The sequence below is a fragment of the Ammodytes marinus genome, assembly GCF_949987685.1.
Source record: "Ammodytes marinus genome assembly, chromosome: 18".
NCBI classification, from domain to species: Eukaryota; Metazoa; Chordata; class Actinopteri; order Uranoscopiformes; family Ammodytidae; genus Ammodytes; species Ammodytes marinus.
The window spans coordinates 4,380,358-4,393,159 of record NC_137222.1 but is presented as its reverse complement, the minus strand read 5'-3'; the positions used below and the strand labels follow the sequence as shown (position 1 = coordinate 4,393,159).

At 41.4% G+C, this 12,802-nt stretch overlaps 1 protein-coding gene across 1 annotated transcript in view; it reads right to left on the bottom strand.

Annotated features, from left to right (window-relative positions):
• Nucleotides 1-8,751, bottom strand: part of tnfrsfa (tumor necrosis factor receptor superfamily, member a) — a 28,246-nt gene extending 19,495 nt beyond the window's left edge. The window contains exon 1 of the mRNA XM_080047330.1: nt 8,478-8,751. Within this exon, the coding sequence (XP_079903456.1) occupies nt 8,478-8,510 (33 nt within the window). The 5' untranslated portion in view covers nt 8,511-8,751. The remainder of the gene's footprint in view (nt 1-8,477) is intronic.
• Between the last annotated feature and the right edge of the window lie 4,051 nt (nt 8,752-12,802).

Genomic DNA, 12,802 nt, shown 5'->3' with positions numbered 1-12,802 from the left:
TTTCAGTAACTGTTTTGGACACATTTTCTGGAACTGTTGAGCATTGTACAGTTCTAAATCTCTCTGAGGGCTGACCTTGCCAGAACAGTGAACGCTCTCTGCTTTATAGATAAGCCCCTGACATTCCCTGGAGACAGCGGCTGACCATGCACGACTTTCCCTGAGTGATAAATGACACTGACATCCTGTGTTAGACGATGAAGACACGTACAAACCAGCAGCTTGTGTCAAAATAAAAGACTTCTGCCACTTTAAATATATCAAGAAAGTTCAGCCAGGCTCTGACACATTCATCAGTATCAAGCTGGAATGATGTCAAATGAAGAGAATGTCTATCATGTCATTTTAAAAAAGGCAGTTACACAAGAAGGCGCTCAGTGTGTGAAAAAACCCACATTGTTGGAAACCACAAAAACTGCTCTCGCTCGCACACTGAGGAAGACGCGCACACACACACACTGAAGAAGCCACACACACACACTGAAGAAGCCACACACACACACACACTGAAGATGCCACACACACACACACACACACGCATATGACAGAGTGCACAAGGACAGATAGAGTGTGCATGTGTGGGAGCGTGTGAAAAGCGGTGGCCCCCTCCTCTCAGGGAGCCACAGGAAGCTCCAGACAATACCGAGGCTTCATGCAGGGTTCAGCAGCAAACTGCAGCAGCCCAGCACCCGATTAGACCCACAACATATCCGCTACGCCGGGTATTTATAACTCAGGAAAAGCTGCTGCTGCTGCCTCTCCACGACACAAATTCTTCAGTTTCCTCCAGGAGTTGTTCGAGCTTCACTGATTAAGAGATGAGTGTGACAGGCAAGCGTGGCACACAAGCAGGTTAGGTGACATTCACCTTCAAACCAGAGAGAGAGGAGAACAAATCGTTTACACCCACACACTACATATAGCGCTTTAGTTGCTACCCGTCTGGATTGTAGATCGAGGGTCCTTAAAGCGTGCCGCAACATCTTTAAGAAGGCTTTTATTGTCAAGTTTTTCACTTGACAGGGGTAGGCGGGTGGTTGTGTGTGTGCGTGTGTCGTCTCAGTGTTCTCATTAAAATCTGATTTACACTCGCTAGAACACTCTTTAATACAATTGATTTAACTTAGTTGCTGCAATTGTTTTTTTTGCACTATATTCTGTCTTTGTTGTGTATATTTGTATGTTTATTGTTATGATGTGCTATGTGTAATATGTGTACTACTTGTGTTCAATGGGAGAGGCCTTAGACACATTTCAAACTCAAAAAGTAAATCTAAAGTTTTTGCTGCGATGACAACCACTAACTCTGTGCTTAATACTATGCAATAAAAAAGGTGAAACAACGAAAAATTATCTTTAGAAAAATAAATAATAGAATGCTTACAAGGTTTATAAAATTCACCTTCAAACCAGAGAGAAAGGAGAAGGAAAAAAAAACAAAAAAACATTCTCAAATGACGACAGCTTCAATGTATTTCCTGGCAGTCGATAGCAACCACAAGTTGGTGAAATGACAAATCTGACGTGGATGGTGACCACATGAGAAATCAGACTATTGTTTTGATGACTGAAAGAGAGAGTGTGTGGTGAGTGTGTGCTGTTAGAAAGTTGAAGGGTTCAAGAAGCTGTAAACAGGTGCAGCGTGACAGACATTTTCTAATTTGTTTGGTCTGAGAGGTCAAGGTGGTCGCCGTGGTTTCTAAAAGGTTGGATGCCTCTTCGCAACATTACTGTTAGTCATACAGTGTGCTATTAAAGATGGAGACAGTGATTCTGGGGAATTACCTCACTTTCTGTCAAAATCAGTGACTATCTCCTCATGATCTGCTACGTGTCTATACTGTGTTTTAACAAAGCCTAGGCTCTGTAAAAGGGCATGTTGCTAGCTACGGTGGGCCCCTTAGTCAACATACACTTTGTTTACATACCAGATTACCAGATTTATTTTTTCAACGTGCACACAGTACTGACAGGTAGCGGATCGCGAAGACATATTCACTGATTTTGACAAAACTTTTTTGACAACAAGCGTTCTCCAGAATCGAGGATGACCTTGAATTTGAACGTTCTAATCCTCAAATTGAATTCAACAGATTTGTGTGTGGAGGAACGCAATTAGCTTAGCCAATTCAAATTGTGACTAGTGCCGTTTCTTGGCACAGAAGCTTAGCACACAACTCCAGGAGGTAGAGAAGTAAAAAAAAAAATAGCAAAGAGAGGATGACAAATGCATTGAAGTATGTTAGGGATCCATCACCTCGCTACCAGAGACAATCACATTAGCTCCATTAAAGCCTGTCTTTGTGTATACAGGGCGAAACAAAAAGTCCCATGAAGTGCAGACAGTTTACAGCACTCTCTATAAACATGTCGCTGCAAAAAATGTAGAATATGCGTCTGGCGTAGCAGGTCAACAAGGTTCTTAAGTGACCATCAATAGCTGGAATTTATGTTGGATTTATGTCTTTGTAAACAGAAGTCCATTCTACCGGACAAAGGTTGCGTTTGTTCTCTAACACTCCAAAAAACGTTTCTCTTATAATCTGCTCATTCATCCAGGAAAGCAGGAAGTGGCAGGATATTATAGCACTGATGCAAAACGTATGCCACTCTTGTGTTGTATTGTGAAATGTGTCTGAGCTGCTACTAAATGTCTGCCGGACTTTAACTACAGTGTAGAGCTACAACAATATGATTTGTCAATGAACAGAGCATTAAATGGAAACAATTCATTGATAATTCAACTCATTTATTAATTAACAAGAAATGCCAAAACTTGACATGTTGCTACTTCTAATATATTACTATTTCCTTTTTTTTTGTAAGTTTTTTATAAAAGAAATTTGAAGATTTTTTGGACTGCTAGTTGCACCAAAAACATGTTTTTTTGAATATATGTCATCTTTGGCTTTGGGAAATGATGGACACTTGATAGCCAATAATAAAACTGATTATTAGGGGAGAAAATTACAGAATGCAGCTTTTCTCTAGTGCAAACTTTTCAGCTGTCGAGTCCTAATCTTTGGGTTTTGTTTTGGCATTTTTGCAGAAAATATGACCAAAATAATATCAATTTATTATCAAAACAGCTGAAAAGTAAATGACTTATTGTTGACTTGGCATAAAAGCTTTGCAGCAGTGATTTCCCGTCTACATGATTTACGACTAGGCCTACAGTATGAATAGAATTCTTTCAAATATGTGCTACACACACTCATAAAATACACTTCTTCATACTTGCATACTGAAAGCTGATGTAATAGCTGCCACTACCAAAGTATGCCCTCCAGCGCATATCTCTTGCGTCTTAACATAATGTAAAACAGCTTGAATAAAAATAGAAAAGAGCAGAGAAGAAGAATCTGAGAACATTGTTGCACCCTTTGGCAACCAGTGTCTATTCCCAGTGCGATGCGTGTGAAAGAGAGTGAACTTCTAAATCATGTGATTCGACCCATCATATGACTTCTCCACACATGGGGGATAGGAAAGCGTTATGTATTGCACACATTCAAAACTATTTTTCTGAAGACACTGTGTGTGACATGGAATTAGCTGCTACTTGTGTCTGAAAAACAAAATCAAAGTACAGTGATGGCTGGGTGTGGTGATCTATTTATCTAGGGATGTATTCGACACAGTAAAATACCCACTTATCTCAGCCCCATTCATGGTGTGAGCACTGACTTGCCTGTGATGGTATGTAATGACGTGAGTAGGCAGCACCTGAAAAGGTGGCGCGCCCTCAGTGAGTCAGCAGCTCTTTGATAAAAGCAGAAGGATCAACGGCAGCAGCAATAACAACAGCAGAAACAAGTCTATTCAGAATGATCAGGCCACCGACAGTAAAACAATAAAACATGACATCATACGTTGATCAATACAGCCCGACCAGTTAATCTGCCGGTCTATTTTTATCCGCCAATTACAGCCTACCTGAGAATATCGGCTGATTCACGCTGATGTTAACGTGCAGGGAACGTGTCTTTGTTTTACTTAGAAATTATGTTTTTTACCCATTATATAAGCTATATTCATGTAGACAAGACTTGCAGTAAGAAAAATTTGCAATGTCTGAGTTTCAAAATTCCCCCTGTGTAATTTTTTTAAATATCTGTAACACTTTATTATTCTAAGACAAAGAATATTTCAATAGCCCCTTTTACACAGAGATTGCTGCATATTGATGGAACAACATCACTCCAATATGCCGGCTTTGCTTGCTTCTGTGTTATTTACACAGAACCAAGCAACGCCGGCCTGCTGGCGCATCAGTAGTCCCTTTTACACAGCGCTCCGGAATGAAAGAGGTGCTTGTAAACAGCGTCAGGTGTGACGTAAACATTTAGCGCCGCGCCGGTCAGCTGCTTTACAACAACAACAATGGCCGGTGAATTGAGAGCAGAAGTGCTGGAGCTTGCAGTAAGAGGGCCGTATTTTACTGTCCCCACGATGTGCCAGTTGATCTCGCTACGCGCTGAGTCCAACATCACTGGGACTGTCCCAGGTTAACCAAACTGACTAAATCAATCCGACCGCTTCACCTCTGTGTGTGTGTGTGTGTGTGTGACAGGTTGGTTGTGAGCGAGTCTCTTTGTGAGGGCAGCGATCTGCCAATCAGACATACACATACACACAGTGTGTGAAGTCACGTTACTGTAGACAGAAATAAAGTGTGGATATACGCTCAGACTTAGGATATAATAGCGGCGGCGGAATGTGTTAGCAAAACAGTAGCTCTGTGGCTAACAGCTGAGCCGGAGCCTTCAGTCAGCTGAAGCAGACAGTCTAGCGGGGCGAGCAGACTATTCCCCCGTTACTAGGTCGACCTTCAAGCTGAACAAGAGCACTCCGCTGCGCGTCGGGCTCCTGCTTCAGCTTGTCGGTCTTTATTTCTAGCAAGTGACCCGTTCGCTATACTTTATCCCTTACTTAGCCTAGCCTAGCTTTCCATTGTACAACTTCTCCTGGGCAGAAATAGACTCATACACTCTGCAAAATGAAGCGCGGGGGTTTGGATTGAGCAACGGACCTTATGATCAGCTAGATTATACACCGTTCCTTTTATTTGGTGATTTTTACGGGACATCAGGCCGCCGTGGTTAATGTTAAACACACGTCCTTCAACTGCTAACATGGTCGCATGTTTAGAACGTAGACTATGGAACGTCAAACGCCCCCCTGTTCCGCAACAACAAGCTGGAGCATTTAAACAGAGAGGCGGAACTGATCGTGTCGGGAATCTTACTACCCCCCGAGGTAGTAAAATTCCCGGAACGATCACTCGCACCTTTCTTCCCTCGTTCCGCAACTGTCGCATTTACACAGCTGGGGGGAGGGCCGAAAGGCCGGCATATTCCCGGCTTTCACTGGCTGTGTAAAAGGGGCTAGTAAAGAAAAGTTCCTGGGCCAAGTTTGACAGTAAAAGTATTGTAAAACAGAAAATGGTCTGCCTTCAACTCATATCTCTGTCACAAGTGTTTGAACTAATTCTTGAAAATTATTGTCGTCAAAATCACTTTGTCTAAATCTGTGAATATCTCTTCACGATCTGCTACCCGTCTGTAAAATCTGGTGTCAATACAAACAGCAAACTGGTATGTAAACAAAGTGTATGTAAACAGATGGGGGCCATCGTAGCTATCAACATGCCTATTCACAGAGCCTATACTGTGTAATAACACTGGATTCACTAATCACTTAACATGTGTGCTCTCTAGACTAAATACCTGAGTGGAAACTGTGACAGGCGGACAGACATAAAAGGGCACTCAACTCAAGCACCTGGTATCTGGCATTGCGTGGGTTGCATTGCATTGCATCATTCACTGTCCATGTAGCTTCTCTAAGCCTTCGGGCTCAGTTATTACTGTTCACATGGTCACTATGCAGAGCAGCAGTACACACAGCATCAAGTTAATACAGTATATAAAGGACTGGAGCTAGAGTGGCCACTTTGTTGACCACTGACTGGGTCCCTAGTGACACAGTTTGTTGGCCTCCGCTCACTTGTCCCAGATGTCGGTTCCCTGCCCTTGTCTGTGTTGTCCGCAGAGACGGAGAGGGAGATATTTATTTCCTGTGTGAACCAACCAACACCCAGACAAACTGTATAAGCAACATGGCATGGAGGGAGGGAGAGAGAGATAGCCATCTAGTGCACATTTGCATAGGGCATGACAATTCTCACAAGTATATTGATGCCACTAATATTATCAGCATATCTGTGTACTCGTAGACAGGAAGTTTACTGGACAGGCCAGGCACGTAGGCCTACACTCGGGGCAATTTGGAGGGGTGGTGTGTGTGTGTATGTGTGTTTAGGGGGGGGTTAGAGAGTGGGGAATGGGAGTGGATAGGGGTTGGGGTAGGGGAGTGGGGGTGAAGTTTCCTCATAGTCCCTTAGCAACAAGGCCTGCTGTTGGCGAGGCCTCCAGAATGTACTGTGTAGTTTACAGAAGAGATAAACATTGACTTTGCCACCCGGAGACGAGAATCTGATTTGAGTAAATGGAGCGCTGCATGACTTAAAACACACATCAGACAAAAGCAGAAAACAAACAGTGGAGCTGCAGGGCACATCCGCAGATGTTACATTTACTTTAGCGGCTTTGTTTATAGTGAGAAGGGCTAGGGGTAGGCGTATGAAGAAGAAGCCAACAAAAATAAAACTTAAGTTGCAATGTCATCTGGAACTCTTGATACATTTTCCGCTTCTTAAAAAGGTGCACTGTCACTTTGGGAGTGTCAGAGAAGTGAAACATTTTCTAAGGTTTATTCTCATCACTGAATAAATAAACTTTCCTCAGAGGAAAATTGCATCCCTGGAACACTGTTTGAAGTTAGAAAGCTACCTGGAAAGTTACTGTTTCATTGGTATGGTTTACAGCAGCAGGGCCCACAGTTTTGTTTACAATCACATTCTAGTATTACATTTCGTTCCCTCAAAAATAATTTAGTTTCATGATAATAAAATGATTCATTACTAAGAACTACATGTGGATTAAATATGGTTTGTAAAGTAACTGCAGGCTCTGCAAATGTAAACAAATCCCCCTCCCTTGGAACTGCATAGTGCACCTTTAATATAATTGAGTAAACAGTGTTTTGAAGAGAAAGTGAGCCCCCTTACACTGTATTTTATCCCTTTTCAAATTACACATTTTGCATTAAATCCAAAGAACCTTTTCATAAATTGGCTACACTTAAAGGCCTCTCTCGCAGTAGGCATTGGGTTTTTATAGTGTCAGGCTTTTGGTGCCGGCTGCACAGTTGGAAAAAACAACAACCAAGGAATGAAAAGACGCCTCTGTGAAGGTCTGAGAGGCTGTGGAATAAACCTGACTGGAAAAAAGCTGCAGAGAGAGTTTGTGGCTATGATTGACTATGGCTAGGTGGATTCTTGGATTTTTTTTTTTATTTCTTGGTGTGACCGTCACCGTCAAACAGATTACTGATTCAGACATGTTACCAAAACCACTGCCTTTCAGAGCCTTCACACACTTTAATTTAAAGCTTGTGCGGGTGTAAGTGCATCCACAGGAGGCCATAACTTCACTGTATACTTCAGTGCAATGCAATGCAGCACTTATTAATAGAGCCTACTATAGGGCCAGGCTACATCCGCTGTCAAAGACCAAGAGAGCCATCGTTATGCCGAACGTCTGAAACAATATGACCACATGATGTCCAACGCAGATGGTGGCTGTAATGTTGAGTGAATGATACAACACATGCACTGGACTAAGCTACTGTACTGGGCTAGAGAGAGCAACAGGCGCCTTCAAAAGATGATTATATATTGCTCTCTGTACAGAAATAAACAACTTTTAATCAACAACAAATAGGCCCAAACTGTCCATTTCCTGTGTTTGGACTTCTTGTGGGACAATGAACGGGCTTGTTTCATCTTCTCTATCAAGTTCAAAGGGTCTGTCCGTGATTTCTGTTGCTCACATGTCACACACACAAACAGCAACACACACACACACAGACAGACAGACACACACAGCAGCACACAAACAGCAACACAATCACACACAGCAACTCTCTCTCACACACACACACACACACACACACACACACACACACACACACACACACACACACACACACACACACACACACACACACACACACACACACACACACACACACACACACACACACACACACACACACACACACACACACACACACACACACTAAAAGTGCCACAATGTGTCTCGTGTAGCCGGCTTTGACTCAAATAGACAGCGCTATATGATTTGTTATTAAACCAGGCTTCTCTTGAAGCCCTCGCGACACTCTCAACTCGACAAGTTCACAGCGAGCGCGTGCACGAAGCTTTAGGCTACCAAGTTGAGAGCATATTTTAACAACCAAAAGTAGCTCAGTAAAGACAATGAGATACAACATATTGATATAAATCCATGGAAGAAAGTATTTAAAGGGTATACTGGTGTTTTTTTACTCACAGAAAGTTCCCCGACCACCGCACCGAAGTTCATCTTGGGAACTTCGAGATGAGAGGAAATCCCTGGGACTTGGACGGCGCGGTAGGGGAACGACCACTGTAAAAAGTATTCAAGTGAAAAAACACAGCTATGGCGAAAAATACAAGCAGCCACTAAAGTCCGGCTTCAAAAGTGTCCGTCGTCCGGTGTCTGTCATGAGTTTACTGGTGTCACTGACAAAACTTTATGGAGTTTTCTTTGCTCTCACGGTGAGCGGAGAGCGGAGAGGTCTCGTCCCGGTCTGGTCTAAACAGCAGTGGATATTTTTTCTTCTCTTTTTTTTCAGCCTTGGATCAGCGCGTGACGTGATGTTGCCTGTGATCCAATCACTGCGCACCCCCTTGAATAATAATTAGGCAGCATGTCTGCAACTTTTGGGAAGCAAATTAAAGTTCGTTTTTTTCTTAAAACTTTATTTTTATTAGAGGCATTTTTTTTTGTTATAGCAGCAAAACAGAAAAATAAGTGGAAAGCAGACACCACCACCATGAGTTAATTAAAATGATTATACCATGTGGAGAAGAAACAAATATAGGCCTACTGTACATACACACGCATATATTGTAGTAGTAGAAGCAATTTATGTCTGTCCATATGTTTTCCATCAGGAATGCATATAAAATTCATAAACAAACAAACAAACAAACAAACAAACAAACAAACAAATAAATAAATAAATAAATAAATAAATAAATAAATAAATAAATAAATAAATAAATAACTTGAGCTCATTATACCTACCTTTTTAGACTGCATGAGCCAATTACAGCACTCCCCCTTATATAATAATTAACAAGCATGTCCTATTTTTGAAAATGTTTGTTTGTTACAAAACACACACACACACAGACACACTCACGCATGCACGCACGCACGCACGCACGCGCACACTCACACACACACACACACACACACACACACACACACACACACACACACACACACGCTATATATATGTGTGCATATACATTACACACATAAGTAAACACAGGCAAGCTTACATCGCATTATCACAGTCTTTGGGTCCTCTCTGTCCACGATTGACCTTTTAAATTCTTCGTCCTATTTGCGTGATTGCAATTTAAAAAAAAAGCCAAAGTATTTTCTAGGATAGAGGAGTCTTACTGTAACTATATTTTAAAGTCTGATTGGTTGGTCGTGTTAAAGAGGCAAATAAAACAATTTCTAAAGAGAGCAAGTTATTTTCTGGTGAGAATATCACTTCAGTTTCAAGTGAGATTTCCTATTTTCACAGTAATTTTCAAAGCAAATTAAAATGTTAAGTGCTAAACCAATACGTTCTCATTAGTCTACAGGTATCCGCTTGCAACAGTTTCTGTGTGATGAAATATGCAGCACTCCATCTGTGCAAATTTACCCAGGCTCCTAATTAAACTGGTTTCATCTCATGCTTTGATCTTATCAGTAACCCACTCCATCCTCTCTATGGCCATTAACGGGCTTATGTAATGTGTAACTTTCTGCTAATAGCTAACTAATGTGCTAAAATGCTGAAGCACACCAGTGAATGAATGATCCCATAGTGTGACCTTTGGCACAGATACGCGCTACAAGCCGGCCGATTCCCAAGTGGACACACTTTTTACCTCTTCATCAAACTTGGAAAAAAAAAAAGTACAGTTGAACATAGCTAGAAGAGAAGCAACTGTTTTAAACACACTTAGAACGTGCACTTGAAGAACTGCGCAGTAGCCTACACAGAGGAAGTCGACTTCTACTATTTTAATGTCAACATAACATTATTCCCCTGTTTGTACTGAGCTACATCAAACAACAAACATCCTCTCAAATGTGGTTCCTGCTGACAAAATCTTATCTAAAGTGGGCTTGTCGTCCCCAAGCCTGTCTGTCTTTAGGGAGGGGGAAAGGCGGAAGATATTTGGGCCTAGCCTTCCACTAGACCATGCTCGGGTCATTTACACAGCAAACAAACAGATAAACAAACACAGCCAAACAACTTATGGTACAAAGAAGGATAAATGTCAGGGCCTGCCTCTCTTTGGGGATGACAGACGGATTGAGCAATTTTTAAAGACACATTTAGCGTAAATGCTGTCTGGCATATGTCTCACTTCTCTTTAACCAGTCCACAAGAAAGGCTGTGTGTGTGTGTGTGTGTGTGTGTGTGTGTGTGTGTGTGTGTGTGTGTGTGTGTGTGTGTGTGATGAAACATTACGATGATTGGTTAAATATCTTGTGACCCAAAGTCATGATAGTGAGGTTCCATTATCATAATTATTGTGACAGTTTAGTGTGTGGCAAAATGAATGAAAGATGCTGGTTCGTCACAGAGTTGGTAAAAAATAACAGAAGACAGCTGTTGGCCTTACAGCAAAACATGGAAAAGAAAAAAAAATCACTTGAAAAAAAAAAGTTCTCACATGAGTGCATTGTTTATTCACAGTGAACTGTTGAATGCCACTTGAAAAAAAAAAAAAAGTGTTAAAGGACTTTTTGGAGCTTAAAATACACAGCAAACACATACACAAACATTGAAAGAGTTATATTGTTTGCAGTGGAAAAAGGTGACCCGAACACCCCCCAATCATTTCATATATTATCTGGGACAAACAACACAACACAACACAACAGATGCATCCCATCCCGGAGTTGTCGTGGTGTTGTCAAAGTGAAACATATGTGTTCCAATTAGAACTATCTAGGAAATCTCTATCTTCCACTTGGGAGAACATCCTGTGCTCCTCCTTCTGAGGTCACTGGCTACGTGCTGGAAAACAGGAAGTGTATGATTGAGTTATTTGCAGGCTTATCCTGAGCAAGTCAGTATTTACGGCCACCGGGTTGATTAGTCAAGATAATAGGCTTGTGTGCAAAAACAAATAACACAGAAAAAAAAAAAACTTCTTGCGATTCATCTTCTGCTGTGATTTTAAGGGAGAGACAGAAGTCTGAATAAACAACTTAAAAAGTTAGTTTGCCAATTAAACGCTGTGTGGCTGAGGAATAACTTGTATATTATGTGTGGGAGCAGTGTGGTCTCGACTGTATGTTTGTGTCTGTGTGTGTTTGTGTGTGTGTGTGTGTGTGTGTGTGTGTACGTGTGTATGTGAACAATTTGAGCATTAGACTATAACAGTGAGGACATTTTTGGAAAGTGAAGACATTTTGGCTGGTTCTCATGACTGTTGCGGGTTAAGACTAGGTTTGAAGGTTTAGGGTACAATTAGGTTTAGGTAAGGGAATGTTAAGTGTGAGGGTTGGGTTAAGGCATTTAGTTTTAATGGTTAGGGTAAGGGTAATGGGCTAGGAAATGCATTATGTAATTAAGTGTCCTCACAAGTATAGCGGTACACGTGTGTGTGTGTATGTGTGTGAGTGTGTGTAGCAGATGGTGGGTGAGTGGAAGAGTTTTTCATAGAAGTGACCTGCGGAGGAAAAGGCAGAAAAAATAAAAGGAAGAGAAACCTTCCGGAGCGTCAGGAACTTATCTTGTGACGCCTGCTGGGTATTGTTTCACTCGCTGTTCAGGAGGCTTGAAAAAACAAAAAATAACAATGACACAAGGGGCTGAAGAACCCAAGGTAGGACATAGGCCTCCTCTTGTTTAGAGCTCTTTGTATCAACAGAAAAACACACACAATCTTATGCCTCTGCATTGTGACTGTTTTGTTCACTCTCCCAGTAATGGATTTTGATTTGATTTTGTTATATAATTTGCAGAAAAATTTAGGCCATTTATTATTAGAGATGAAACATTTGGGGACATCAAACTTAATTTCACGCTTAGAACATTAAAGGTGGAGTCAGCGATTCTGGAGGACGCTTGTTGTCGAAATCACTTTTTGTCAAAATCACCTCACCGTCCACTACCCTGTATACTGTGTGTGCGCTGAAACCTAGAATCCAGTGTTAATACACAGCCTAGGCGCTGTAAACAGCATATTGCTAGCTAAAGTGGGTCCCCTTTGTTTACATACCAATTGTCTAGATACCATTTTACGGAGCCTAGGCTGTGGATTAACACCAGATTTTTTTCACAGTATGTCTACTTGCGGATAATGAGAAGCCATTCACTAATTTTGAGAAAAAGTGATTTTGACAACAAGCATTCTTCAAAATCACTGACACCACCTTTAATAATTTACCCATGGCATTTGTGCTCCTAACATCTGCCATGTATTATAAATGGATTTAAAACAATTAACAGTATTTTACAAGGGGGAGCTGAATATGATTTAATCAGTTTTATGTGGGAGCTCGCCATAGTAACAAACAACCAAAACAACCAAAACAACAACAGCAGC